The sequence below is a fragment of the Larus michahellis genome, chromosome 15, assembly GCF_964199755.1.
Source record: "Larus michahellis chromosome 15, bLarMic1.1, whole genome shotgun sequence".
Taxonomy (NCBI): domain Eukaryota; kingdom Metazoa; phylum Chordata; class Aves; order Charadriiformes; family Laridae; genus Larus; species Larus michahellis.
Window position 1 is genome coordinate 10,883,439 of NC_133910.1, and position 27,698 is coordinate 10,911,136.

Sequence of the window (27,698 nt, forward strand, 5' to 3'; positions counted from 1 at the left end):
GCAGACGTAGCGCCCAATAAATGGGGGTTTGACCCGTAAAATTGAGCGAAGGGTTGTACGACTCCGACCCCCGTGGCTCTACCCCCCGCCGGCCGGGCTCAGCGCGTGGGGGGATGTGGGCACAGGGATGGTGGCACGGTCGGCACAGCGAGCTGCTTTCCACAGCCGCGTCTGGCTACTGCAGCCGGAGCAGGAGGGAAGCGGCGGCCGATTTTGGGAGAATTACTGGAGATTAAGCTAGCGGTGTGTGCTCTGCCTGGGTGCCAGGGGGGTGGGCACTGCTGCACACCTGTGTGAGCTTTCCCTGCTCCTCGCTGGCCGTGGAGATGCTTTTCCACTGGGTGCTTTTAATTAGCTGCTTTTATCATAGTGGGCACTGACTGCCCAGGGTGGCTCGGCTGCCTCTTTGCTCCACTCTTACTTTTCCTGTGCAAAATCCTTTTCCACATAGAGCTGTTATTACTTCAAAATAATTAGGAGGGTTTTCCTTGAGTGTGAGAGACAGAGAGAGAGAGAGAAGGTGTGGGAGAAAATGAGTAAAACCGTGCGTGGGTGGGAGCTGGGGAAAGAGAGAAAGTGTGTGGGAGGGAAGATGTGAATATGTGTGTGCGAGAGAGAATATTTCTGTTTAAGGGTCTGCACCGAGGGAAGCACAAATGCACGTGTGTGCGGATGTGCCTGCGCGGGGTGAGAGGTACATCCAGCGGAGAGTGAATGACCTGACGCCTTTGTGCTTTTCTCTAGCTGGATTCTACCGGGAACAATTACACTGATTTCCTTCAAATCCTGTGCCCAGCCGGGATTTCGCTGCGGCAGGAGCCCGGGGAGGTCAGGGCACAAGCCACAGGGAAGCAGAAGCCTCCACACTGGCCCGATGAATATCCCGGAGAAAGGATGCTCCGTCCATCCTGGTGTGGCCGATACCAGCCTGTGCCTGACCTGCCCCAGACACCAGGACGGGGTGGGCTGGAGACCAGGGGGCAGCGGGGGGAGCCCGCGCAGCCCCCGCCGGGGCAGCCTCCTGGGAGGACAGGGCTGAGGATGGAAAAAGGGACCCGCTTGGTAAAAATCAATTATAAAAGTTTATTGGAAGCGCTGTAGTTCCCATTTTCTTTCTCCCACGGATTCCCAAAGGGGAAATCCCTGAGGGGACGCGATCCCGGGAGGAGAGCTGCGGGGCTGCAGGGTTTGCAGGACGCTGGGCTCATCGTCCCACCGCGCGGGGCTGGGGTGCCTCTGCCCGCTTCGGTTGGAAGTCGCCAGAGCAGCATCGCAGGGAGCCACATTTTGGGATCACTCAGGCCTGGATGGTGAATGTCTGCAAAGGGGGGACATGAATTACTGGCTGTGCTCGTGGGGCCGACAGTTTGTTGGTGTAAAACCATCCCCGGGACGGGATGTAGATGACGCGTTGCTCATTTCCAGCAGGTCGCAGAGGCAAGCTGAACTGCCGTGAAACTTGTGAAAGTTTCATTTATCGTGGGCTCTGTGTTGCGCGCAATTGATGGAAGAGTCTTGAGGTTACTCGAGGCCCCAGACAGCAGCGAGGCACCCTGGGGCCACAGCCTGAAACCACGGCACGGAGCTTGAAGGAGCACCATGGGCTGGAGGAGCAGCGGATGGAGCACCGTGGGATGCCTCGGGGGCTCCTCCTGCCTCCCCGAGAGCAAAAGCAAGGAGTTGGAGCCTGTCATTGCCACGCTGCAGGCTGGGGGGCGGGTCGGGGACACCCTGCTAGAGGAAAGGGGGAGCAAAATCCCCCAAAGCAAGCGAGGGGCTACCAGAGACACCCGTGGGGCCGTGCCCTGGACTCAGGGGTCTGGTGGCACAGGGGGTCCCTGTCTGCACAGCATCGCACCGCGCAGACACTGCCCAAATTCTTGAACACCAATAATTACAGTTGCCCTAAGAGGCATTTGCTTATTGCAGTTTTGTAGCTGGGTCAGCAATGCAAACACCCCCCCGTAAATACTGATCTTCACTCGCTGCTTTTCACTTTGCCCCACTTTCTCTTTCTTTCTTTTTCTTTTTCTTTCTTTCTTTCTTTCTTTCTTTCTTTCTTTCTTTCTTTCTTTCTTTCTTTCTTTCTTTCTTTCTTTCTTTCTTTCTTTCTTTCTTTCTTTCTTTCTCTTTCTTTCTTTCTTTCTCTCTTTCTCTCTTTCTCTCTTTTCTCTCTTTCTCTCTCTCTTTCTCTCTTTCTTTCTTTCTCCCTTTCTCCCTTTCTCTCTTTCTTTCATTTTCTCTTTCTTTCTCCCTTTCTCCCTTTCTCTCTCTCTCTCTCTTTCTTTCTTTCTTTCTTTCTTTCTTTCTTTCTTTCTTTCTTTCTGTCTTTCTCTCTTTCTTTCTTTCTCCCTTTCTTCCTTTCTCCCTTTCTTCCTTTCTCCCTTTCTTCCTTTCTTTCTCCCTTTCTTCCTTTCTTTCTTTTTCTCTTTCTTTCTCCCTTTCTCTCTTTTTTTCTTTCTCCCTTTCTTTCTCCCTTTCTTCCTTTCTTCGGGGGATGTCTTTTCTGAGCCGTGCTCAGGAACTGCAGACGTGTACATAACATATCTCTGTCAAAATTCTGTAAGGGCTCCATTAATATAAGACGTGCACAGCTGTGAGAACACTTACAAGCTCCTCACGTCTTATGCAATTGCATAGAAGCACGCAAAGAAAGTTACGTTAAAAAAAAAGAAGGATATGGATTAAATTCACGCTAAATAAACAATAAAAAGAAATGAAACCCAATGCCTAAATGCTCTTCCTTTTAAAGGCACAGCTGGCATAAAACTGCCAAATGTCAGATTTAACGACTCTGATGCTAATTACAACCATACCTTTGTTCGAATATGCCCTTTGGTATATCACTTTTCTCCGAAAGCGCTCGAAGAAGAGCGAACTCCCCCTGTGCCGCGGCGCAGGCGGCGCTGCCGGAGCATTACCGCGTCCGTGAGGAATGCGTCCAGCCGCCACACGTTCCAAACACGGGGCTCCGCGCCGGGCTCTGGCGTTCCTGGAACAGTCTCCCGATTTTCATCTCCAAAACCTTCAGCCACAAAACCGTCTTGATAAGGAAACGGATGACACTTACCGGGAAAGAAGCTGAAATCGGAGCGATAGCAAGAGTTCTCTAATCCCACAAATCATTTCTGTTGCAGAAATAAAGAGCTGAAGTGAATTTTGTTTTCTGGTCTGGACCGAATCAAATGATGCAGAAAAATCAAAGAGTTTTAGTGAGCTAAGTCAGGACCGCTTGCTCCGTGTTTAATGGCCAGGTTGGCAGAGAGTCATAGTGCTTCGGTAGCTACGAGCGTCTAAAATAATCAAGGACAAGGTTTGTAGGGAAAGATAATATTTTTTTTGAATCAACTAATAAAGCTGAAAAAATCCAGGCAAACTTTCAGGCTTATAAGCCCTTCTTCAGGGCAGGAAAAGAGCTCAGAACCTCGCACGCGGTTGCTTTGAGCTGAACCTGGTTGTGTTGGTCAGTCGGGTGGTTTCAGAGAAAAGGTGGCCGAGACCCGTGGAGCAGAGGGAAGCGTTGGCCAGGAGGGAGAAAATTGTGTCAAGGGCTGCAAGCTACTGCAGCTGTAGCTACTTTTATTGGCATGGATGTGTTGCATTTTACCAGCTGAATCCCCAGATGGAAATGGCACTCGCAACTTGTTCTGAGCAGCGTCCGAGAGCTGCCCCGGGTCCCGCGGTCCCTGCGCCGCAGCCCCGCGTCACTCGACCGCCGGAGGCTCCGGAGCGGGAGTCGTTCCTGCAGATCCTATCTCCACCTCGGGCCTGCAGCTCACAGGCAGCTTCATGTTTGGGTTTCCATTCAATATTCCTTGCCTTCGGTTTCCAAGACTACAAGCCAACATACAACCCCTCCTCCCACTCCTGTTTTCAAAGAAAGAAAAACACTGTGAAAAGAAGCCACCCGATTTCTGGGCGGTTTTCAAAGCAGAAAAGAAAGGCAGCGGCGGGAGCTGCTCGCTCCGCGCTCGCCGCAGGCTCTGCTCCGGCCAGGGCTCCCGGCCCCCGCTCTCCGGGGGCTCCTGCCAGCAGGGCAGGGAAGTGCCTTCCCCACCTTCACAAGCGCAGGGTGCGGAGGAGCAATGGGAAGTTTTTAAGGACCAAATGGGGATGTTGGGGTAGTGAGCTGCCCGGGGCTCCATTCAAACAGCTTTGCAAATGCTGGTTTTGTTTGGAGATTCAATGGCGAGGAAGGAGCCCCAGGGACCAGCCCTGGGAGCCCGCGCTGGCCCCACTCCCCAGGCCGGGAGAGCGGAGGATCACCGGCACTCGGCTTTGCACTTCGCTTGGGGTCTCACTCATTTCTATTGATCTGGAACAGTGTGCTTCCAACGGCTTGATTTAAACAGGGCTTCCGTGCCTATCTGGCAGGGAGAGCAGGGCAGCATCTTCTGCCGGCTCTGCACCCCGGGCACCGGGGGCTCTTCAGACGGCGATGTGAGCGCGCCATGGAAATATTAATGTTGGCATGGTCCCAGGTGGGTGCTCCTTCCCCAGCCCAGCGTGTCAGCCATCATTCCACCGAGGTCCCTGGAGTCCCACCGGAGTGAAACCAGTCCCTCAGCCGTGTCTGACCACTGGGCGCTGCCAGCAGCCCTGCACCAGCCTCTGCCAGAGGCCATGGGGCTCCACACCGCGACAGAGAAACGGGGTCTCCAGCGGCTCCCCCGGCTCCCCAGGGGTGTGTGGGAACAGCTGGGCAGGTGTGCGGAGGAGGAGGAGGAGGAGAAGGAGGAGTAGGATGAGGAAAGAGAGGAGGAGGAGGAGAAGGAGGAGGAGGAGGAGGAGGAGGAGGAGGAAGGCTGCACCCAGTAGCTCACTGCAGCAGGAGCTGGGGCCAGGCTCGATGGGGATGGCGTGGCAGGAGCACCCGCAAAGAAACCAGCGTTAAATGAGAATGTGCAGCGCTGTTTGTGTTAGGAAATAGAGGATGCATCTCAAATTCCTTTCTTTTTTTTCTTTTTGTTTGGGACTTTTGTTCCAGGGCGATGTTACTGTGCTCTTTCCATTGGCAGGTGCTGGGTTTGGGCTGCCCTCTCTGTGTCGGAGGGTTTTCTGTAAGGTTACCTCCGCTTACACCCATGGTGAACTTGATCCCAAGTTTGATTTACGTGTCGCGTCATCCGCATTCCCATATGGCAAATGACCAAGATGCTGCAAACATGAACGGTGGCGGCTGGGAGGAGGGTGTGGGGACGTCCCTGTGTGCTGCTCGGCCCCCCGCGGGGACAGGCTGGGACGGGAGAGCGGCTCCGCCATTCCAGCAAACGACTGGCTTTGGGTCAGACCCAGCACCAGCGACTGCGGCGAAGTGAGCAGCGGTGTTTGTCCAGGGGGAGAGTTATGGTGCAAGAGCTATTTTAGTCCTGTGGTGACTCACGGCTAAGACATCCTGACTCACCGCAGAGTTTGGTCGTTCGGCTGTTTTGAAGATGCGTCAGGTTCCCGTGAAGGCGAAGGACGGTGTTTCACGCTGGGCAAATGAGCTGCCATTTTTTTTTTTTTCAGCTGCCTAAACCTCTGCAAACACGGGCTCGGGCTTGGGCAGTCAGGCAGAGGCACAGCCTGGCAGGGCTGGCACGGCACGGCACGGCATGTTGGGCCCCTGCCCGCCACCGTCTTCACGTTGCGCTGGGCTTTGCCGTACACGCAGAGAGCTGGAAAGCAAAGAGGAGAAGAGCCTTACGGTGCCCATCGCTCGGGGAACCGCATTTCCCATCAGGTTCGCACGCGCGGTGTCGCCCCTGCACCACCAAGGGCCACTCGCAGTGCGGGGAACGCTCAGGCGCCGGTGTTTTATGAAAAAGTTTGATTAAAAAAAAAAGATTTCTGAGATTGCAGAATTACACAAAGTTGTTTAAAAGGCATTTGGCCCCGTGCCATTCACTCCTGGTGACCAGGGGAGCCACTCATTTTTGCAGGTGCGCATGAACCCCAGCACGGGGGAAGCCGCCCCATGGTGCTGCACAGAGCTCATCGATTACGGGCAACAAAATTCATATCAACTCTGCTTGTGCTTGGCCCAGACCCAACACCAGGAATCAGATCCTCTGCTGCCTGAGCAGGCCTGAAAACATTTCATTTTTGGCAGCACTTTTCAACAAACAGCAAATCCTTAAGATTTCGTCTTGGCATCATCCGAAGCATTTTTGCAGGGATTGATTTTCTCTGTGGAGATTCGGAGAAAGGCTACCCCCGTTTCTAGGAATCCCGACGAGCACAGGTTGTTCCCTTGCGTGGGACAGTGCTGCACACGGGGGGCACCCCTGCCCGCACCCCGTCCTGGGGGACCCGGGGATGCCCCTGCCTGGCTGCAGCCACCAGCCAGGGGCAGGACAGGCAGGGCTGTCCCCTGTGTGTGGCACACGCTGACGGTGCCCTCCCCACGGGCAGTGGGTGCAGGGACGGCCCTGGGTGACCCCAAGGGTCTTGAGGACCCCCAGGTGTGTGGGTGCAGACAGAGGGTGGGTGGGGTGATGCTGCATGTGGGGACCTGGGGCGCCCCGGAGGGGCTCTGGGGTGTGATGGTACCTGCGTGGGGCAGTGGCAGATACCCCACAGGGGGGGTAGCAGGTACCCCATGGGGTGGGGGGATGTAACAGGTATGCCACAGTGGGTGTAGCCGATACCCCACGGGGGGGGGAGTAGCAGGTACCCCACAGGGGGGGTAGCAGGTACCCCATAGGGGGGGATGTAGCAGGTACCCCATGGGGGGGGGGATGTAACAGGTATGCCACGGTGGGTGTAGCCGATACCCCACGGGGGGGGGAGTAGCAGGTACCCCACAGGGGGGGTAGCAGGTACTCCATGGGGAGTTGGGGGGGGGAACAGGTACCCCACGGAGGAGGGGCAGCAAGTACCCCAGGGGTGGCAGTGGCAGGTACCCGACGGGGGCGGGGGGGGTTGCAGGTACCCCACGGAGGGGGGCAGCAGGTACCCCCCGCCCCCGCGTGCGCTGTGCCCCGGCACCGGGGGTGCCGCCTGCGCCCCGCGGGGCTCCGGAGAGCTGCGCCCCCGGGGCCGTGCCCGGCCGTGCCGCTGCGCTGGGGGCGGCGGGAGGCGGCGGGGGCGGCCCCGCGTTAATTGCATAAGCGGGAACGTCAATGCCCGCGGGAGGCGCGGGGGGAAGCGCGGGAAGATGGCGCCCCGCGCCCTGCCCCCGCCGCTCCCCGCCGCTCCCCCCCGCGGCCCCCGGGCGGGCGGGCTCTGACCGGCCCCGCGGCGGCGGCGGCAGCGGTAAGGGCAGCGCCGCGGGGGGGGCCCGGGGCCGGGAGCGCGGGGGGCGGCGGGGCCGGGCGGGACGGCGGCGCAGCGCCTTTGAATGAGCCAATGGCGGCGGGGCCGGGGATGCCCGCGGCGGGGCGGGGGTGGGGGGGGACGGACCCGGCAGGTGCCGCCGGACCCCGGGGTTGGGGAGGGAAACGCGGCTCGGTGCCCCCCGCCGCCGGTTGCCGGCGGTTCCCGGCGGGGGATGCGGCGTGGGAGCGCCCGCCCGGGGCGGCGGGAGGTGCGTGTGTCCCGTGTGTGTCCCCCCCCGCCCCCGGCCTCGCCGGCGGCTCCCCGGGGCTGGGTGGGCGCGGAGCTGCCGCCGCTTTCATAACCGCTCCCCGGGCGGGGATCCGTGTGACATGTCGCAGCTCGCTGCCGCCGCTCCTGCCACCCCCCGGCCCGCGGCAGATCGCCCGGGGTTTTTTTTTTTTCGGTCGCACCCGGTTTACCGTAAGTTTAATTGCTGCCGCCCGTTCGGGGGAAGCGGGGGGGGGGGCGGTTATTAACAGCAGGGTCCGGGCAGAGGGAGTTTGTGTCGCCTCCGGCGCGGTGAGGTTTCGTGCTGCGATCGCGGCGTGGGGTCACGCGTGTCGCCGTGAGGGGAGCGCAAAGGAGGGAAAAAAGAACTTTTTAAGTTGTTTTACTGCTGGCTGTCGGGATCGCGGGTGCAGGGACGGCGCTGCCGGCCGGGCACCGTCTCTTTGCCTTCTGCGCTTCGAACCCAACGGCAGCCAAACGCGGCTGCTCGGTTTCGCTCGCTGTGGGTCGCGCTGCCGCCTCCGTGGTTTGGGAGCCTGCAGAGCTGCCAGGAAGTTGTGAATTAAAAATCACGTTAAATTTAAAACTGCCATCCCTCGCGTGCCCCTCCCCTGTGCAGGCCCGTGGCGTGTCCCCGTGCCCCACGGCCAGGTGGCTCCGTGCCGCGGGAGCCGAGGGCAGTTGGGGAATTAATCCGCTCTTGCTCAGCAGTAGCAAAGATTGCGGCTGCTCCCTTTGATTTCATGTAAATTACACGTGGATGGACCTGGCTCATCAGCACTTACTTTGTGGGTCCTGGGCACCCACTGGTGGGGCTGAACCATCCCCGCGCTCGGTGCTCCTGGGCAGAACCCTCCAGGATGCCGTGCTCGGTTGATGGGTGCATTGTGTCGCGATGTGAGGGCAGGGTGACAGACGTGTGCATCCCCTCCAGGCTCTGCTGATGGAGACCGCCAAGCTCAACCCCATCATCCGGGATGTCTACGCGGCCGCCGGCCGTGTCCAGCAACCACCGGCTGCTGCCGTGGCGCGGAGGGGCAACGGCTGCCGCGAGCTCATGGTCAAGCTGACGGAGGGGCAGTACGTGCTGTGCCGCTGGACCGATGGGCTCTACTACCTCGGAAAGATCAAAAGGGTAATGTGGGCACCCAAAAGGGTAACATGGGCACCCAAAGTGTAGCTAGCGCCGTTCCCTGGGCCGGCTCACAGCTTGGACAGGTGCTGGCCTGGGCTGCATTGTGTGTTTGGTCAGCAGGGCATTTTGGATTGATGTCCTGTCCCTGGGTATCACACCCCAAACCCAACTTCCCGCAGCCCCGCAAGGTAGGGAATACAGGGAAGGGCTGGGAATGGGAGCTGATGCTTGGCGGTTCTTCCCACTCTCTCCCTGCAGGTGAGTGGCTCCAAGCAGAGCTGTCTTGTCACGTTTGAGGACAACTCCAAGTACTGGGTCCTCTGGAAGGACATCCAGCATGGTGAGTGCCGCCCCATCCTCCCTTCCCACGCCATGCTGGGGAGTCCTTCCTGGCACTGCAGAGATGTGGCTGTGCCTCGCACACCTCCGACACTGCTGTCCCCGTCCCGCAGCTGGCGTCCCCGGGGAGGAGCCCAAGTGCAATGTCTGCCTGGGAAAGACGTCAGGCCCCATGAACGAAATCCTCATCTGTGGGAAGTGCGGGCTGGGTGAGTTGCGGACGTGTCACCCCGGGGTCTGCCGCATCCCACCCTGGGGATGAGAGTCCGGCCAGCCCAGCGGTGCTGACCCAGAGTCCTCCCGCAGGTTATCACCAGCAGTGCCACGTCCCGGTGGCGAGCGGTGGTGAGAGCCCGCTGGGGACGCCGTGGTTCTGCCGCCGTTGCATATTTGCCCTGGCCGTGCGGGTGAGTGGGGCTGCGGGGGGTCACCAGCTCCCTGTGCTGCCCGCCCTCGGCACGGCGGTGCAGGATGCGTCCCCCCCAGGCGGCTGTGCTCACCCCCATCCCGCTCGGTCCCGCAGAAAGGGGGTGCCCTGAAGAAGGGAGCCATCGCCAAGACGCTGCAAGCCGTCAAGATGGTGCTGTCCTACAACCCCGACCTGCTGGAGTGGGACTCCCCCCACCGCACCAACCAGCAGCAGTGCTACTGCTACTGCGGGGGCCCCGGAGAGTAAGCCCCTGCCTGCTGGGGGGTTTGTCGCGTTTGGTTTTGTGGGGAAAAGCATTCGCAAAAGGAAGATGGGATCGGGGTGGGGATTTTTTTCCCCCCAGTTTGCAGGGTGTTGCCCTGGGGCCGGAGGCTTTCTGCCATCCGGGTCTCCGCTCGCTGCCGGAGGCACCGTTTGCACCCACCTCTGCATCTGTGGAAAACAGAAGTTAGGGCCAGACTTTCTGTCCCTGGCTGGGGGTCTGTGCGTGGGAGGGGGCCAGGGTGGTGGCTGCTGCACGCTGCTCTCGCCATCACCCGCCTCCTGTCCCCCACCCAGGTGGTACCTGAAGATGCTGCAGTGCTACCGCTGCCGGCAGTGGTTCCACGAAGCCTGCACCCAGTGCCTCAGCGACCCCATGATGTTCGGAGACCGGTACGTCCCCGCTGGACTTTGCTGGGCTGGTGCTGGATGTCGGAGCTGGCTTTCCGGGGGGCACTCGTGCACGGATGCATCCCCAGTCTGTATCTCCCTGATCCAGCTGTGGCACTGGTGTGGATCAGCCGCTCCGGGGACGAGCGGGTGGCCCCATCCTGCAAAGCCCTGCTCCTCCCAGCTGTGCCTATCGGCACCCGGAGCACTCTCCTCACCCCAACCTGTCCCCAGGCCCTGCAGGTCTGCGGGGACGACCCCCACCCCCAGTGCTCTCCCTCCCTGCTGTTTTCCAGGTTCTATGTGTTCTTCTGCTCCGTATGCAACCAGGGACCTGAATACATCAAGCGCCTGCCCTTGAGATGGTAAGAAACGTGGCTGGCTCCTTTGGGACGTGCCGGGGTGGCTGTGGGGCACCAGGCTGGCCAGTGCCCGCTGCTGCCGAGCCCTGGCCTTGGGGCCAGCCCCAGAGCTGTTTTCAGCGGCATGAGTTCACGGAGCACCTTCTGCTCCTCCCGCCCGGCCCCGCGGGGCTCTTTCCCGGAGAAGCTGTTTCTCAATAAGCCCCAAACTGACTGTCTGTCCGGGAGCCGAGGCACACGTTTGCCAGAAGATAACTGCAAAAAGCAATCGGGTGACAAAGTCATCAAATTCTGAGTTTAAATACAAGTTTGCAAGTGGTACCTTCTAGTGTACCTCGATAGTCTGAAAGCACTTTATAAAGTGTATAAACAGTGCCAGCAGCCCAGCTTTTCCCTGCTGTTCCCCTCGTGCTCGGCCGTGTCAGACGTGCTACCGATGCTGGGCCGCGGCTGCCTCGGGGACATTGCACGGAGCAGCGTGGCAGGCTGGAAGAAGGGAAATCCTGCAGGATATGTTGCTTGGCTTTCATTTTCAGAGACAGAAGTGTAAAATCCCACTGGATAGCTTGGGTTGTTAAAATAGTCTGTGTATTTTCATGTGAGTAAGAGCCGTCCTGCTCCTGTACGTTACTGCAGCAGGAGCACACGGCTGGGGCTTATTAAAAAGGTGGAAAACTGGGCATTTGTCCTGGGAGCAGCATGTCCTCCAGCTCCTGGGCTTGGGGCTGTCGGTGTTTGGGGTTCCCCCTGGCTTCGGGCAGCGTCCCACCCCTCCCCAGAGCTCCGGGGATGCCATCCTGGCTGTGGCAGCATCCACTGGGATGTGTGTCCGGGCCAGGGTTGCTTCCCCCGTGGGTGTGGGAATGGTCCCAGCTTCCAGTGAGGTTTTGGGAGGGTTGTGCTGGGGGCTGTGCTCAGGTGGTGCTGGCAGAGCAGAGTGTCGTGGTGGGTGCCGTCCTGCCGGGGAAAGGGTGGGCTGCCGACCCGCTCACCCCTTTGCCCCCGCAGGGTGGATGTCGTCCATCTTGCCCTCTACAACCTGGGCGTACAGAGCAAGAAGAAGTACTTCGACTTCGAGGAGATCCTGGCCTTCGTGAACCACCACTGGGATCCGCTGCAGCTCGGGAAGGTAAAAACGCGCAGCCTGGGCTCGGGCTGGAGAGCAGCCGTGGGGAGGGAGAGGTGCTGCCGGGGACGTAAGTCATGTCCAGCTGTCCCCAGAGCCTCGGCTGGGAGGGAATGGATCCTCCTTCCCTTCCCCGCAGCAGCCGAGCCCCCGCGGATGGGGCAGGTTGGCCGGTGAAGGGTGGTGGTGGCAGTGAGACGGTGGGGCAGGGAGCTCTGCCCCTTGGCTGGGTTGGCTTCCCCTCTGGGCGGCCGCCGACCCCACGCTGTGTTTGCCTGTTGCTTGTTGGGAAGGGGTCGGAGCTTTGGGAGCGCCCGCTCACCGCGGCCTGAGCTGGCAACTCCTCGGCCGGTCCCCTGTGGGGAAGGAGCTTTCAAACACCATCCCGGTTTCTCCGGGTGGGCAGGAGCACCCGGCCCGCGGCGTTTGCACCCACTGGGAACACGTGGCATCTCCCGTGTGCTGTTCACCCACCCCTGGGATGGCAGCGGAGCGGGGCATCCCCAGCCGGCAGCGTGGAGGGTGCTGCTCCCTGAGCCGGGAATGGTGTCGGCCCCTGGGCAGAGCTGAGGGACCTTTCCTGGGGCTGGGGCAGGCAGAGGGTGGGTGGTGGAAAGGGACATGCCCGCGGGTTGGCAGTGCCCCCGCGCCAGCAGCCCGGCTGCATCGAGCATCTCGGCAAAACCCCGGTTCATGCAGCGCTCGGTGCGGGCGGCTCCCGCTCCAAATGAGCGTAATCCCCTTCCTCTGTGCTGGGATTTCCCTTTTTTTGGGTGTTGTACGTGACAAGTTTCCCAGCTGGAGCTAGAGCTGGGAGAAGTGCTTAAAGCAAGGCGTGTTGGAAGCCTGTCACTGCCTTGGGACGGCTCTGTTCTCCGCAGCCGCCTCCGTCCCCTACACCGAGGGCGGCTGGTGCCAAACCTGGGCGGCTCCAGCGTCCCTCGCTCCCTGACCTTGGGCGGGAGCCGAAACCCGGAGTTCGGGTTCCCCCGTCTGTTTAGTTTTTGCATAACGGCAGCAGGCGCCGAGCCCAGCCTGACCTCCGCCGTCTCTCCGCAGCTGACGGGCACCCCCATCTCCGAGCGGGGCCCCCACCTCCTCAACGCGCTCAACAGCTATAAAAGCAGGTGAGCCCCGGGGCAAGGGACGGGACGGGATGCGGGATGCTCCTGTGCCCCCGGCCCCGGCTGAGGGTTGTTTGCTCCCCTCTGTCGCCCAGGTTTCTGTGTGGGAAGGAAATCAAAAAGAAGAAATGCATCTTTCGCCTGCGGATCCGCGTCCCGCCAAACCCCCCCAGCAAGGTGCTGCCAGAGAAAGCCCCCGGCGTGGGCGAGAGCAGCTCCTGCGAGCTGAAGAAGAGGGGAAAAAGCAAATACGTGCATAAAGACAGGTGAGTGGCCAAACTCACCCAGGCACCCCCCACTGCCGCATCCTCCTGGGGCAGCCCCGCAGCCTCACCCCCCTTTGCTCCGCAGCCTGCTGCCGCGGCAGCTCCAGCAGCAGAAGCGGCGAGCGGCACGGCGCAAGAGGGCCAAATTCCTGCTGGAGGACGCCATTCCCAGCGTGAGTCCTTCGCCCCCTCCTCTGCATGACTGGCCTGGGCTTGGCACTGGGTGGGACCCCACAGCCCCCGTCCCTGGGGCTCCCCACGAGGTTCCCTGCTCCAGTGGGCATAGAATCACGGAATTGTCTCGGTTGGAAGGGACCTTTAAGATCATCAAGTCCAACGATCAACCTAATGCTGCCAAAACCACCACTAACCCATAACCCGTGTCCCTTAGCACCACGTCTACCCATCGTTTAAATACCTCCAGGGATGGCGATTCCACCACTTCCCTGGGCAAGGAGAGCCCCCATCCCTTGCCCTGGGGTTTGCAAATGTTCTGTTCCAAGCCCGCTTCCCGGGGGCCGTGGGAGGGAGCATAGTGGTGCCGGGGCGGAGGGTGGCAATGCCGGGGCCACAGGCAGCACCACTGTGATCGGCAGTGACGAGTGCCCTTGTTTTCATGGGGCAGAGTGACTTCACCTCCGCCTGGAGCACCAACCACCACCTCGCCAGCATCTTTGACTTCACACTGGATGAAATTCAGAGCCTGAAAAGGTCCGTGTGGCCAGGCCCGGGGGTGTGGGCAGTAAGGGTGGGCGTGTGGGGGGGTGGTTTAAACGCCGAAGTGTGCAGGCAGGGCTGGGGACACAGGGGACCAGCCGCTGTGCCCCTTGCGCTGGGCTGGGGTTGATGCTGCCTCCTGTCCCCAGTGCCAGCTCGGGACAGACTTTCCTATCGGACGTGGACTCCACGGATGCTGCCAGTACCTCGGGCTCGGCCACCACGAGCCTCTCCTACGAGTCCAGGTGAGGGCTGTGCCCGCTCGCCCCCTTCCAGAGGGGTCTTGGTGGCACAGCCAGGGGGGCGAGGGGCTGCCCCTCTGCCCCCGCTGCACCATCGCATCCTGGCACAGGGATGTCCTGCACCAGGGACCCTTTCCTCCCTGCCTCCCAACATGGGCTGGTGGTCCCAAAGCGGCACTGCCTCGCTGGGCACACAGGGTCGGAGCCATCGGTCCTTGCTGGGCTCTCCCGGATTCCTGGCGAGCTCCCTGCCGGCTCGCAGGGCGGTGGGCACAGGCAGTGCGGTGGGGGGGCACCTCTTGGGTGCTGCTCTCACCCCCTGCTCTGTCCCCTCCCCGGCAGCCGGAGGACTGTGGGCAGCCGCAAGCGCAAGTTGGCAGCACCAGCCTATGCCTCAGCGGGGGCGAAGAGGAGAGGAGGGGAGGCGGGCGGGCGCCCGGCCGGGGGCACCCCCGAGGGCAGCGAGGCAGCCTGCGGCCCCGACCGCCCCGACGACGGCATCGACAGCCACACCTTCGAGAGCATCAGCGAGGACGACTCCTCGCTCTCCCACCTCAAGTCCTCCATCAGCAGCTACTTCGGGGCGGCGGGCAGGCTGGTCTGCGGCGAGAAGTACCAGGTGCTGGCGCGGCGGGTGACGCTGGAGGGGAAGGTGCAGTACCTGGTGGAGTGGGAAGGCACGACCCCCTACTGAGCCCCGCCAGCCCCCAAACCTCTCCCGGAGCCAAACCAGAGGAGATCAGGATGACGGGAAAACCCTCGCCACGAAGCGGAGGAGGGATGCTGGCCGGCGGGGAGGGCTGGGACCCCTCCGTGCTCAAGGGTCCCGGCTGGGACCGGCTCCCTGGGAACTGCCACAGGTGGAGGCAGTGTCACCAGTGCCATCAGCGGTGCTGCCCAGGGGTGAAACCCGCAGCCTTGCCGCTGTATTTTTTTAATTTAACAATTGTTATTTTATTGGCTGTGTGTATGCAGAGCGTGGCCCAGCCGCGCTTTCCTGATGGAGCCTTTGGCCGAGCCCAAGGCGCCATCATGGTGGTGGAAAGAGCAGTGAGCGGGTCTGGCCTTTCCAGAAGGGTCTCCCCGGCATGGCTGGGCAGACCACAGCCTGGTCGCGCAGACGGACGTCGTGCCGGTGCCTGGCGCACCCTGACTCATCCCCACGTCCAAGCCCTACAGAGCTGACTCGAGGGATTCCTGCTGCTAAGCAGAAAGGAGCTCCCTCACCTGAGCTTTCGCAGCCCGTCCCTCTGCCCGTAGGGAACAGTGGGCAACTCTCGCCAGAGCCGGTGTGCAAGGTTCTCCTCCTCCTCCCAAATCCGTTCATTAAAAGAATGTGGTTTGTTTTAAATGAGGGGAAGATGCCCCGTAAACAGCCCACGTGTGGCCGGGTTTTGCGGCCACGGGGCAGACTTTATGTGGTTGCTCTTGTCCTGCGACCTGGATGGTGTGTGGTGATGCACCAGCTTCATCTCCCTGTTCTTCTGACAATCACGGTCTTAGAAGAGATCAGCCAAAAGCTACGCCCTTGCCTTAAAACCACTGTGGGCTTTTCACAGACTGGAGCCCGAGGCCTTTATTCCCGCAGGAATCCTCATCCTGAACGTGCCAAACAAGCAGACAAACCAAAAAGGCCAAAGAGGAGAGTGGGGCCAGAGGTCCCTGCGGCCATCCCCGTGGCCTCGTGGCTGTGTCTCGCTGGAGGGCAGCCAGGCTTTCTGATACCGGGGTAACGTCAGTGTCTGCGAGAGCGTGGGGTCGGTTTGTCTGCAGAAGAGAAGGAGCAGCCCCTTTCTTTAACTAAAGCAATACTGCCAGGTTGTGCAGGAGCAAAGCAGTTGTCTTTTTAAAAACAATTCTAGTATCATCAGACATATTTGTTAGATTTTTTTTTTTTTTTTCTAAGAGAGAGAGAGATATATATTTTTAATGTTGTCCTTCTCGTCTCTCCCCCATCACCACCGTGGCTGTCCCATGGGGACGGAGGGTGGGCGATGCTGGGGGGGCTGTGTGGTCCTGCTCTATCAGCACACCCCGTCCCTGTAGCCCTGTCGTTGTTCATACGTGTGTTTGCGGGACCTGCCGACCGGATGGTGAATTGAAAATGTTTCATTGAAAAAGTACCTAGGAAAATTTGGCAGTGTGATCGGCATGAGGGAGCAGGTGGTGTTTGCAAACCAGATGCCAAAGCATGGTCCTCAGAAACAAACTCCTGCTTCAGCTACGGCTAAAATCATGTAGTGGGACACCCACGGAGGGGGTGTTACTGGTTGTTGTAATTCATCTAGCAGGCAGCAGGCCTTTGCGTGGCTGTGAGGTGCCGGTGGCAGCGACGACGCCTCGCACGGGGCCGGTGGTGCAGAGCAGCAGCTTCTCTGCAGCCTCGGGATGTGCCCCGATGGTTTGGGCCAGCCGTGAGCTGCTTTGGTGCCCGCAGTAAGAGTGTGAATATTTGGCTCAGCAGGTAAAAGCATTTTAACTCCTCTCTGAGGAGTTGCCGGGTGCCGTGCAGCTGGTGGCGTGCGCGGTGGAGAAGCTGCTGGCGTGAGGTCTGGGAGAGGAGCCTCTGTCCAACCCCAACCACGAGATGGTCTGAGCCGAGCGGGGTCAGCCGCGCCTTGGGGAGAGGTGCGTGGCACCCTCGGGATCTGCATCCCGGCTCATCCAGAGGGGTCCCGTCCTTTTGGGAGATGTGCTGTAGGACCTCCAATCCTTGCAAAGAGGGATCAGCTCCTGCAGCCAGCCGGGTCACTCCCCATCCTGCCTTGGCTTGTCACCAAAGTATTTCCCTTTCACGAGTGCCTGTGAAGTCCGTGTTATTGTCCGAGTTGCTGCCTGGGGCTGGGGGGCGCTGCCAAGGGCCGCACCACGGCTGAGCAGGGTTATTCCCATGGGATGTGCCAATGGCCATTGCACTTGGAGCACCCGCACTGCGTGGCCCTGGTTCCCCTCCTCTCCCTCTCTTCTCCCTCTCCTCTCCTCTCCTGGCTTCTTGCAGAGAACTGAATGTGGAGCCTTTAAAAAATATTTTTGTTGCAGAGTATATTTTGCATTAGCTGTAATAGATGTTATAATGACTCTGTGCACCTTCTAAAGATCTATGAGTTCAGGTTGCTGCTTGTAATAACCAACTCTTGTTATACCCAAGTTGTAACTAATATGTCTGATGTACAATTAAAAAGCCTTGTTTTTTTAACATCACTGGTTCTTTGCAGCGTCAGGATGATTGAGTTTGGGTGCTGGGGGTCAGTGTGTGCTCCCAGGCAGGCGGCCGGTCCTCCCCGCGATGCAGCTGGTGCTGCTGGGTTGTGCTCCGTGCCAGGGTGACGTGCCTTCAGCCGGAGAGATGCTGCCCCGAAGCACGAGAACAGCAGAAGGATGTGAAGGGGCAAGCAGGGGACAGGGACACCCCTTGCAACGATGGGTTTTGTAGAGAGGGGCTGCCCTCACTCACAGTCCTACCGACTGGTGAGGTCCCAAATGGCCCCATCCACTTAATCTTAGCCTAAAACTTGCCCGTTGCACAACGTAGCCCTGAGGGGACTGAACAAAGCTCAGCTTTGGGTGCGGTGCAGACCTCACCTGGGGGCACTGGTGCCCGCTTCACCTGCTTTTGTTCCGTTTTGCCAGACAAGGTGCATAGCTGGTACCCTCTTTCTTTGGACTTAGCACTGAAGTTTCCTACTCTCAGAGCTTGAAAGGGCCACAACAGGCCCTTCCTCCTGCGCAGCTCACTGCGGACTCTGCCCCAGCAACTGCCACAACACGTGAGCCTGCCCAGGTAAGAAACGCTCCTGTTTATTCCCTTCCCAGTCACATAAATAACTCAATATTGTTCCATAAGTTATATCCCATTGAACTATTAACATGAGCGTCTATTTACAAGGTTAAACTTGGCCTGGGTAGAAAGCCACCGTTCAGGCGTGGGTAGGGGTGCAGGGCCGGGGTGATGCCATACAGCCGGGCGATGCCCTGGTCCTGCCGGCACTTGATTTCCCGTAACTGGCAGTGGATGTTGCCCAGCTCTTCCCAGCTCGGCAGACTGGTCAGGGTCAGTGCGTGCGCTGCTTATGGCTCCTGGTAAATGCTTGTAGCGCCTGTTCAAGTTTGCTGTTTCCTTGGATTTTGTAAGTCTCGAATCAGCACGTTGCATGACAGCAGGAGAGGGCGTGAGCTGATGCATCGTGGGGTGCCCAGCCACATCCTGCTGCCTCGGGGCTGGGGAAGCAGGAGGCAGAGCAGGGCAGGATGCTGCAACAGCCACTGCGGGGGAGCAGGGGGGGCACGCAGGGGTTCAGGCGCTGGCTGTGGGGATGCATGGCACTGGAGGGGCTGCCGGGGGCTGCCAGGCCATGGCTACCAGCTGGCACTTGCTCCTGGGGGCCTGAGACAGCTGCCACGTGCTGCAGTGTTCTGACATGAGCATCTCTGTGTACCCTCATCTGCAATGCTGCAACAGCCCTTGGTGCATGTAGCCCTTCGAGGGCAAGTATCCCCAAGGAGGGGATGTTTCAAGCGCAAATGAAATTCCCAATCCCAAGCTTCTGTGTTATAGCAAACCCGTGAAGACATCGGCTGCCTCCCCGCGTGTGCGTAACTCCTGCCCGCACGGGCAGACCACTGTGGCCCAGCATGTTTCACCTGGTCTCCCCAAAAGTGAGGTGCTTTCTGCACTTTTCAGTTAGTCCCGTGGGACATTTTCCTCTATCCATTTGAGGTAGAGAGGGTTTCCTTGGTCAATAGGCAGGCTGATGATTTCAGGAATTTCAAAGGGGTGGATGGATCTAAAGTGGAAACAGACACAGAGGAACAGTGTCACCAACAGTCCTGTGGCAGAACACACCCGCTCCCGCTCGCAAGCGCAGGAAGCAGAGGTCTCTGCTCCCAGCCGTGCGCGCCAGCCCTGCCCCACGCTCTCCAATGACTTCAAAGCACCCGCATCGTCTTTCTGCCATGTGAGAATTTTGCTTGAGTTTGGGGTTTACCACAGCCAGCAGCTGACCGCCAGGGGCCCTGCCCCAAAGCTGGCTGCACTCACCACACGGTGCTTGGGAAACACAGGAAATCCTGCCAGGAGGCAGCCAGGGAATAATCTGTGTTAGGAGAAGGACAATCCCTCCTTGTACCCAGTACGGAGGGGCCGCTGAAGCCCAACAGTTGGTATTCCCACCGACACTTTTTTTTTTTTTGCTGATACCATCTCTGGTTTTTGTGGCTCATAAGGTACATCAGGAGCACTTAAGCTCTCCCTGGGTAGGAAGTGGCTCAAGGAATTTAACTCCCAAAGCCTGAGCAGGAGATGGCAGCGTACCTTGGATAGGAAACCCAGTGCTCCCATGGAGCCAGAGCCTCACCTGACGTAGTTGGACAATTCGCCTATTTTGGATGTTCTTGTTTTCACTATCTGCGGAGAGTGAAAAAACAAAACAAAAGCCAGGAGAGCAGTAAAGGGGATGGAGCAATCCTGTATTCACAGTTCTACTGCGCCCATCCAGCATGGCTGGTGCCTGGCAGCCCTTCCTGGGCCCTTTCCTATGGAATGCCCCCTGTGGTGGCAGGATGAGGGGAAGAGTCAGACTCCCACCCTCAGCCATCACTGCCATGCCTGCAGGTGGGTGCTCAGGGTCCCTGGATACTGTCCCAATCTCGGGCAGGTTGGTGCTATCCTCCCCAAACCACCCTGCAGCCCCTTTTGGCTGGGGCTGTCTGGGATGGGGATTTTCAGGACGTGGGGAATTGTCACTTACCAGTAGTATTTCAGTGGATTCTTCCAGTTCCCCTTTCCAGAAATACCTAGATTTAAAAGAAAAGAAGCATCAGCAAATATGGCCCTGTGTGCAGACATGGTGCTTCCCCTGCTTGATGCTTTCTGCACGTGGCCATTCCTTTACAAGAAGCATCACCGGCCCCCAAAGTCTGCTGTGCATGTGATTGAGCACCCTGGATTTACACACCAGAGCCTCCTTGGCTGTGCCAGGCTGGAGAGAGCTGCCCAGGGGGGATGGCAGAGCAAAGGGGCTGGGAATGGGGTGTCTGGGGGGCTCTGTGGTGGTGGCCCTGCTCCAAGCAGTGCCTGGGGGTTGGTGTCTGCAGGGACCGCGGCATGGCTGCAGCTGGGAAGCTGAGCATGGCAGCATCATGATTTTTTCCTCCTCTTTTCCCCTGCAGGAGAGGAGATGTACTTCTCATGAGTCAGATATGACCTTTCAAAACATTTATGTTGACAGAAGGCCATCGTGATTTCATCTGTGCGCTGGGTTCCTGTGCCAGGAGGCATTTGTAAGCGTTGCGGTGTCTCCTGAGCGAGGCATGGAGGGGAAACCAGCTGGAGCGGGCAGGGCTGTGCATGAGCAACTCGGTTTCGGGCGTTGTGGCTCACAGGGGGCCAAGTATAAGGGGAAAATGGGTATTACTGGGTTTGCCCTGTCTCAGCAGCCTCAGCTGGACTATGGGAGAGCTGGGGGGGCTGTGCTGGGATGAAGGAGCCCCTCCTGCAAGGGAGGCTGTGATGTGGGGCCAGGCCAGGTGCTCTTGAGAGCAAACAGTTGTTCTGGGGATTTGTTCTGTAACCTCTCTAAAAAGTGCAATTCCTTCACGTAGATGGCTGAGGATACCTGCACAGCAGGGCTGGTCATATTTCAAGGTCAAAGATACTGTTCTTCCTTCCTGAAAGTGCTGCTTAATATTGTAAAGGCCTTTTCTGGTCCCTATCTTGGCTTCTTTTTACATCCTCTAAAAGCAGGCATCATGTCCTCAGGATCATAAATCACCTTGCTCTTTGCTTGATCTCCGTGTAGCTAAGTAACCAATAAATAAATGGTCCCCACCGGCAGTCAGAGCATCTGCACTCCTTAATGAGCTTAGCGCACTTTGCACGGGTCAGGATCATCTCTACCATCTGCAACAACAAACAGACCCAGCAGCCTTCTGGAAACTGCCTCCTCCCCCCGGGGCCGTGGGGTGTCCATCTCCTCCTTCCCCACTCTGGGAGCCTGGGTTTGCCTCCTCTGTTGGGGAATATTCAGCCCAACTTACAAGGCCGAGCTCTTTGGCAGGATGTTCACGTAGGCAGCCAGCTTCTTATCCATGATGGCCCTGGGTGAGACAGGAGGGGGAGTTAGTGCCTGTCCCCAGCTTGCTGCGGCTCAGCGCTTGCCCCCATCCACAGGGACATTCCCTCGTGCTGCCCCTGACTACCAGCACCGGCTTTGACATTGGAGATGGGGGAATTGGGGTTAATCATTACCCTCAGAAAGCAGAGAAAAAGGTGACCTCCAGCTGGAGCTGCTTCAGCTCAGGTCCTCCTGGCACAGCTCTGGGACTGTCCTCACTGTCCACCCCCACCAAGCAGGAAGGTTTGGTGTTGCTCCTGTCCCAGAGCAGCACATGGGACCTGCGCCTCACATGGTACAAGGACTCTGCCCAGTGTCAGCCCCGTTGCCCATCTCGCTGCAGGGACACGAGGGCAGGGGCTGAGCCACGGGGCTGTGAGAACCGGGGCTGCGACAGACACCAAGGGGTTTGTCTCCCGGTCCTGTATTTATGCTGTCAAACCGTGCCTCTTCCTCACACAGCAGACTAAATGTGAATCTTGTTAAATTAACAACATCAAGGTTTTTCTACCCAAAACGTCCTAGAAATCTGAAGCCCAAATAAATTCCTTCCCTCTGGCTGCCTCCTTCAGTTGTGGGCTGATTTGTTATTGCAGAGCGGCTTGGTCTGGGTCTGCCAGCAGAAGTGATATTTAAGTGATTAAAGAGTATCGAAACAATCTCAGGGTGGATTTTTAGAAGAACTAGGTCAAATGTTGTGTTTTCTGACCACAGCAATGTCTGGGCCCTTCTCATGGAAATGGCAGCCCTGTCCCTCTTGCCGGCAGCTGTGCTGGTGATTTTACCTTCGGATTTCTTTAACACTGGCATCACCAGGCTCTATTTTGTACCAAGTGCTTTGGCAACGCAAATGTTTAACTTCTAGCTGACCTTGAATTGCAGAGAAGGCAGGAGTTATTAGATGCTGGAAAGGTTGATTCAACAACTTGCAAAAATTAACCCTTAGTGAGCTAAAAAATTAAAACCATTCTGATTGACTACCACTCCACTCCAAAATGCTCTTGAGAATGCTTTTTAGCTTAGAGCAAGTTAAAAATTTATCATCCTTGCATCCAGGGTATGGTACAGACCGGAGGCGATTACAAAACAAACTGGCCGGTGTGACTCCGAAGACGAGCAGAAGGAGCACAAGAGGTGCCTCCCCCACGGCAGCGACCTGAAGATACCCCGGCCAAGGCGCTAATGTGCAACTGCATCATGCCTTGTGATCTGGCCTCTGACCCATAAGGAAAGATGTGCTCTTGTTTGAATGTCCATAAGCTCCTCTGCACATCTTCGTTATCAGCCCTGCTTTCTCTGTTTGTAGAGGTTTATACCTTGCGACTATGAGTGCAAGGCAAATCTGTCCTCGTGCAGGGCAGGGAGGAATCCAGAGCAGCTTGGGCACTGTGAGGAAAGCAGCCCTTCCCAACGATCCTACAACGTCTTGTCACTCCAGCAGTGCACTGGAGAACCAGTGCATGGACCCAGTTAACTCGCAAGATCCAGTTTAATGTTTAAGCACAGCAAGGCAATGAAGATGGACTTCTCTCTGCTCATGACTCTGAGGGACCATGGCCTGAGAAGACAGCCATCCAAGGAGGCTCTGAGTTCTTTACTCTCACCATGTGTAGCCAGTTCTAGGCATTTAACGCTTGTAGAGCATCTTGAGTTAATCTGTAGACCAACAAACTGCAGCAGCATGAGCGGAGATATCCCCGCTGTGTTTATCATGTCAAACACATGGCACAAATCATTTTGGTTTTGCTGCCTGCAACTTCCAAGTTGCTTTATCGCAGGAACCTTTTGATTTGGGTGAGTACCTTCTAATTGCTTCTGCTCTGTCCCAAACTGTGATCCTAACTGAGATCCTGAACTTTGTTCTGGCAAGCTGAGAGAAAACAAGCGGCCACCATGGGAACGGGAAACATTATAAGAAGTTGAACGTGATCTGTGGAAAAACGTCTGCATAATACATGATATCTTTGGGTTGGGTACTTAATGTGTGTTTCTTTGTCCTTGCCTCACAATAGGATCTGAATTGAGACAGATGAAATATTAATAAGCAGAAAAGCAAAGAAAATGATATGCAGAAATCTAAGGCAGAACTGGAGGCTGACAGGCCGCTCGCGTGTTAGGTAAGTTATATGAGGTGCAATTGGCAATACCATCCAGCCCAAAGGGGTCAACTTCTCACAGCAGGCACAGGGGAGAGACTAGATCTCCTGTGTCGACTTGGGGTTTCTTCTGTGTGTTTTTAAGTTAATAGTAATCCAGATAAGCTGGGTTAGAAGTGATGCAATGAACAAGCCAGATGCTGAATTCTACATGCAGCTAATCTGCCCTGAACTCCTCTTCCTTAAAACCAGCAGAAAATTTCCTTGCAGTCTGATCCGTCAAAGTGAGTGCTCCACTGAGCAACGTAAAGGAAGAATAAACACGAGAGCACCAGGAAAACGGTGGGTGGGAAAATACGTGTAGAAGCCCTGTGTCATCTCTACAACCACGGCTTATTCATCCAAATTCTGAAACAAAGGAATAATTACTCCACCAGCAAAAATGCAATCAGAGTACATATATCTCAGCAATGGGGAGTGATTTATTTCCTCTCCCTTCCCTGCAAGATAAGGAACAAAGAGTGGAAAACACTTTCAAAGCTGTTAAAATGAAGCATTTTCAAAAACTGAGGCTCTTTTCACCGGCCATGTACAGTTACTCCTTTTTTCAGAAGACATCAAGTGGTACAGATATTATTCTATTTGAATTTCTTAATACAGTTGCAGTATTTAAGGTGACACAAGATCCCTTTCAGTAGCCTGTCAGTTCTTGAAAGACTGTTCAGGAACACGTTACAGAAGACGGAGAGTTTTTGGCAAGCAGCAGGGAAAAGAGTGTAAGAGGTGTTGCAGGAAACTTAATGGTCCATCATAAACATTTCCCCAGTCAACACGGTTTCAGTACTTTGAACAAACCATCTATTGAGTCAGGGACTGACGGATATGTGAAAAAAATCCTCTGCATGCAAAATATCACACAAAGTATTTCATACATTAAAAGAGGAAAAAAAAATCAAGGTAAAGCCCTCTTTCCCTGAAGTTTGTCTGGTGGGAAGGGTGCAGGCTCCCCGGTGGTATCCCCCAAGTGCCTGTTCTGTGTTTGCCGTGGACCGCTTTTATTTATTTTCATGGCAGTGTACTCTGCTTTGTCCCTCTCTATAAACACCTCTCCTGGCATTTGCTCTCTCTGTTGTTCTAGAGAAGAAGAAAGACTGTGGCAGATCAGAGAACATGGGCCTGGGGCTTAATCCATCTGAGGACCCAGAGATTTAGGGCCATGGCTTTAAAATGGGCCTTGAAAATGAAAGGCAGGGGAATAAATTGAGAATTGGCTTGATGTTACTGTGGCATTGACTTCAGAGGCAATTGCCAGCCTTTTAGAAAGCACAGCTCTCGGTAAGTGGATGTGTGGTACAGAGAGAGTGTAAGAGAAAAGGAGCACCGTTAGGATAGAAGTGCAAAGTACAGAGAAGTACAGATCCTCTCGAGGGACAAGGAAAGGTTTTCGTGAACAAGAAGCTGCTTTTGAGCAATTCAAGCAGACAAGCAGGGGCTGTGTCTCTGTACCTTGCAATATCCTTGGCAATCTGCTCGTTGAGACAGTTGATGAAGGCAATGGAGTGGGTCCCGGAGACGTAGCTGCCGGTGATGGCAGAGTGCAGCTGAAGAGCGAGACTCCTCAGCACTGGGTACATCAGCAAAGACAGGGTCACCACCTAAAATGCAAAATATATGAGTGATGATGTTGGGTGAAATACTGCATTTTGTAAAACTAAGCATTTACATTATCTGTGGCTCAAGGGAAGTCTCCAGTCTTCTTTCTTTCTTTCAACATTACAGTAACACTCGTTGTAATTTCAGTGAAAACATGCTCCTAGGGAGATTCAGTCCCCTCCAATGTGGCCAATCTAGTACTGTGCCAAGTGCTCGGGGCAGGAAAGGGTCAGTTTTTGAGGCTGTATCAGCTCAGAGGTGCCCAGACCTCTGCTGCAGGAGCTCCCACCCCAGACTAACGGGGATTACAGACCCCACCACATGGCCTCAGCAGCCAGGGCTGGTTTGCCGAAGAAGAATAAGGAGGTAAGTCACTGGCTGCCTCTGTTAAAATACATTTCTATTGCAAAAAGGGGCGAGAAGGGAACTGCCACACCAAGCGGATCTTCTTTCCCTCTGAGGACACATCTCCCAGCCATCCTTTGGCTGTGTGCCCAGGTGAGGCATGTCCACCCCTCTGGGAAATAGTGGGGAAGGACCCTCTGCCTCCCCACTGATGTGGAAAGGAGGAGAGCAGCAGGTCAGGTAGGGGAAGGGATCTGACCATGGGAAACAGATTTGGGCTGGAGCCTGATGCAGGAGTGGAGCCCTGGGAAGCCTGGGGTAATACAGACTGTGCTGGGACCTGGAGAGCTTTTGTCCTGCCCTGCCAGCCCGGGACAATTATTCTCTTATGCTGACAGATGTTGTGCAGCCCCCCAGGCTACGATACAGACTCACATGGCAGGCAAGGGGGGATAAGACTCAGATGCAGGTTTTAAGTTCATTTCATCTTAATTATCTGATACTAATAGGACAGTGACATCGTATCCTTTCGGGCACAGAAATCCTAATGGACACAGCCCAGGTCTGTAGGGCTGTCTGTCCTGCGAGGCTGCAGAAAACAATAACACCCTCTCCATGGACTGGCAGTGCAGAGGCAACAAGTTGGTTTTGCTGTACATTAGACGCTATTCCTGGCAAGACCCTTAGCTGCTCTTTGTACTCACATGCCATAAACACAGTCACATAAAAATACATAATTATCTCAGCAGGGACATTGCTGGAATAGCAAGGTTAATTTGGCGTGCTGAGTAATAGGCGAAGGATGGTGCCCGTACCCGGGGCTGCAGCGCTTGCTCTCTCTGCACAGCTGCTCTTCTCTTTGTCTTTTGTCTTGTTTTAGAAATAAACAGCATCTGGCTCTTATTCAACCACAGTGATAAAAAAATGCTTATAAGACTAAGAATATATTTCTTTTGTTCCTTATTTCCACCCTACTTTGTCCTCTGAAAAACCTCCCATTACAGGGCCAATGTCAGAGGTTTGGGGTTTTTTTTTAAAAAAAAAATTCTTGTTGAATTGAATTAAATTGAATTAAAAATTCTTGTCACCACAAAGACAGGAGCTTCTTTCTGTTTGGAAAATGACTGATGTGCTATATTGGTTGTGTCCTCTTTTCCGATCCATTTGAGGAAATATTCTTTGTTATCACAAGGTTTCTCATCATAATTTTTAGAGCTTCTTTTGTGCTCTTTTTTTCCACTAAGCCATTTAGCAAATATTATGCAACAAATCCCAGAAGCTACCCAGATAGTTACAAGCCAAACAGAGATATGCTGGTGTATATACTTTTCCAGATTAGAATGTAATCATGCTGCCTGCTCAGGAAAAAAAAATCCAAACTGTTCAGCACAGCAATCATTAATCTTCTTGGAAGATGTATGTGCATGTGATGAGGAAATCCCTATGAACATTTGTGATTGAATATTAGTACAGAGTGACCACTCTCTTGTTTTTTTAGGGTCCCCTCCCCCCTTTTTTTTTAAAAGAAAGATAAAAGCCTCCTTTTTTTTTCAGAAGAATTGTACTTGCCAAGGGATGGTACAAAAGTGAAGGAGTGAAACTTCAGGATTCCCACCTGATAAACAGAATAAACTCATGACTGCCAAAATGTTAAAGTGAACAACATTTAAAAATCTGCTGTGAGATTTCAAGTATTTCACTGAAAAGCACTGACCAGCAAAATGATAGCTGAGTTTAGAGAGAATAAGATTTCTGCAAGATTTGTTTCTGTCTAAAAACAGCTTTAGGGTTTAAAATGACCACGTTAGGACTTTTTGCCTAGTTTTGATGAGGTTCTGAACAAAACAAAAAAAAGCCCAAAACAAACACCCCAAACACAACTCGTGGCAATTTTGAGTAGGCTGTGAGCTTCCTCAGCAGAAGTGGAAAAAAACTCCTAAGAAATTTGCTTTGCTCTGCAGAGACAGAGAGTACATTCCTCCTGCATCTTTTTCTTCCTTTTTATTTATTTTGCAGAGGTTCCCTTATGAAAGTATAGACAGAGGCATTTCCACGGTTGCCTGGGTTGGCACCCAGCGCAGTCCCCAGCAGGTCACCCACGTCCCCCCATCCCAAGAAGGCAGCCAGCCCTGGCAGCGCCAGAGGGCTCCCACTTACCAGCAGCAAGGTGCCACGGCCCGGCCGGGGGCAGCCCTGGGCAGCAGGCAGCAGCGGGCAACGCTGGCTCAGCCACTCCATCTCCTCGGCCGGGCGAGAGCCTGCGTCCCCTCCGTCCCTCCACCTGCTCTGCCCAAGCTGGGAAGGCTGCCTGGGAAGGCTGCCCACAACGAGCACTAACTCCTCCTCCTCTTCCTCCCCAGCTGCCTGCGGGCTGGTGTCCGGCTGTCTGCCCCAGCATGGGGATGAGGATGGGCCCGTGGGCCAGCGCGGCGTCCCCACGGCACTCCTGCTGATGTAGAAAGAAAAGTTAAAATTTTATCAAGAAGTTTCGGTTGGGACATCGCAGAAAATACCTAACCTTGAATGGGATGTGAAACAGAACAATGTGCTTTTGCAGTTGCTGACTTAGA

General features: G+C 56.1%; 2 protein-coding genes across 6 annotated transcripts; one reads left to right on the forward strand and one right to left on the reverse strand.

Moving 5' to 3' along the window:
• The first annotated feature begins 7,107 nt into the window (after positions 1-7,107).
• PHF19 (PHD finger protein 19) lies at positions 7,108-17,123 on the forward strand. 5 transcript variants are annotated; one of them, XM_074608647.1, is made up of 15 exons: positions 7,413-7,510; positions 8,465-8,665; positions 8,924-9,005; positions 9,118-9,213; positions 9,311-9,411; positions 9,528-9,676; positions 9,993-10,088; positions 10,382-10,450; positions 11,456-11,576; positions 12,633-12,700; positions 12,793-12,963; positions 13,049-13,136; positions 13,589-13,674; positions 13,830-13,925; positions 14,265-17,123. In XM_074608647.1, the coding sequence occupies exons 1-15, from the start codon at positions 7,475-7,477 to the stop codon at positions 14,614-14,616; spliced, it is 1,812 nt and encodes a 603-aa protein (XP_074464748.1). In that variant the 5' UTR covers positions 7,413-7,474; the 3' UTR covers positions 14,617-17,123. The 5 variants fall into 5 exon arrangements, with proteins under 5 accessions (XP_074464744.1, XP_074464748.1, XP_074464747.1 ...); XM_074608646.1 differs by lacking the exon at positions 13,589-13,674; XM_074608643.1 differs by lacking the exons at positions 7,413-7,510; positions 13,589-13,674 and adding an exon at positions 7,108-7,239 and having other exon boundaries at positions 13,830-17,123.
• A 581-nt stretch (positions 17,124-17,704) lies between these two features.
• LOC141751578 (protein CutA homolog) lies at positions 17,705-27,446 on the reverse strand. The gene is made up of 6 exons (XM_074608648.1): positions 27,286-27,446; positions 24,637-24,785; positions 20,958-21,017; positions 19,670-19,715; positions 19,277-19,326; positions 17,705-18,706 (listed from the first exon to the last, which is right to left on the reverse strand). The coding sequence occupies exons 1-6, from the start codon at positions 27,364-27,366 to the stop codon at positions 18,604-18,606; spliced, it is 489 nt and encodes a 162-aa protein (XP_074464749.1). The 5' UTR covers positions 27,367-27,446; the 3' UTR covers positions 17,705-18,603.
• Between the last annotated feature and the right edge of the window lie 252 nt (positions 27,447-27,698).

Excerpts from the sequence above, each read along its gene's own strand:
- PHF19 (XM_074608642.1), top strand. The coding sequence starts at position 7,475 with ATGCGGCGTGGGAGCGCCCGCCCGGGGCGGCGGGAG. Across the intron at positions 9,677-9,992 it reads TACTGCGGGGGCCCCGGAGA|GTGGTACCTGAAGATGCTGC; the intron begins GTAAGCCCCTGC and ends TCCCCCACCCAG. Across the intron at positions 10,089-10,381 it reads CCCATGATGTTCGGAGACCG|GTTCTATGTGTTCTTCTGCT; the intron begins GTACGTCCCCGC and ends GCTGTTTTCCAG.
- LOC141751578 (XM_074608648.1), bottom strand. The coding sequence starts at position 27,366 with ATGGAGTGGCTGAGCCAGCGTTGCCCGCTGCTGCCTGCTGCCCAGGGC. Across the intron at positions 19,327-19,669 it reads AATCCACTGAAATACTACTG|ATAGTGAAAACAAGAACATC; the intron begins GTAAGTGACAAT and ends CACTCTCCGCAG. Across the intron at positions 18,707-19,276 it reads GAATTGTCCAACTACGTCAG|ATCCATCCACCCCTTTGAAA; the intron begins GTGAGGCTCTGG and ends TTTCCACTTTAG.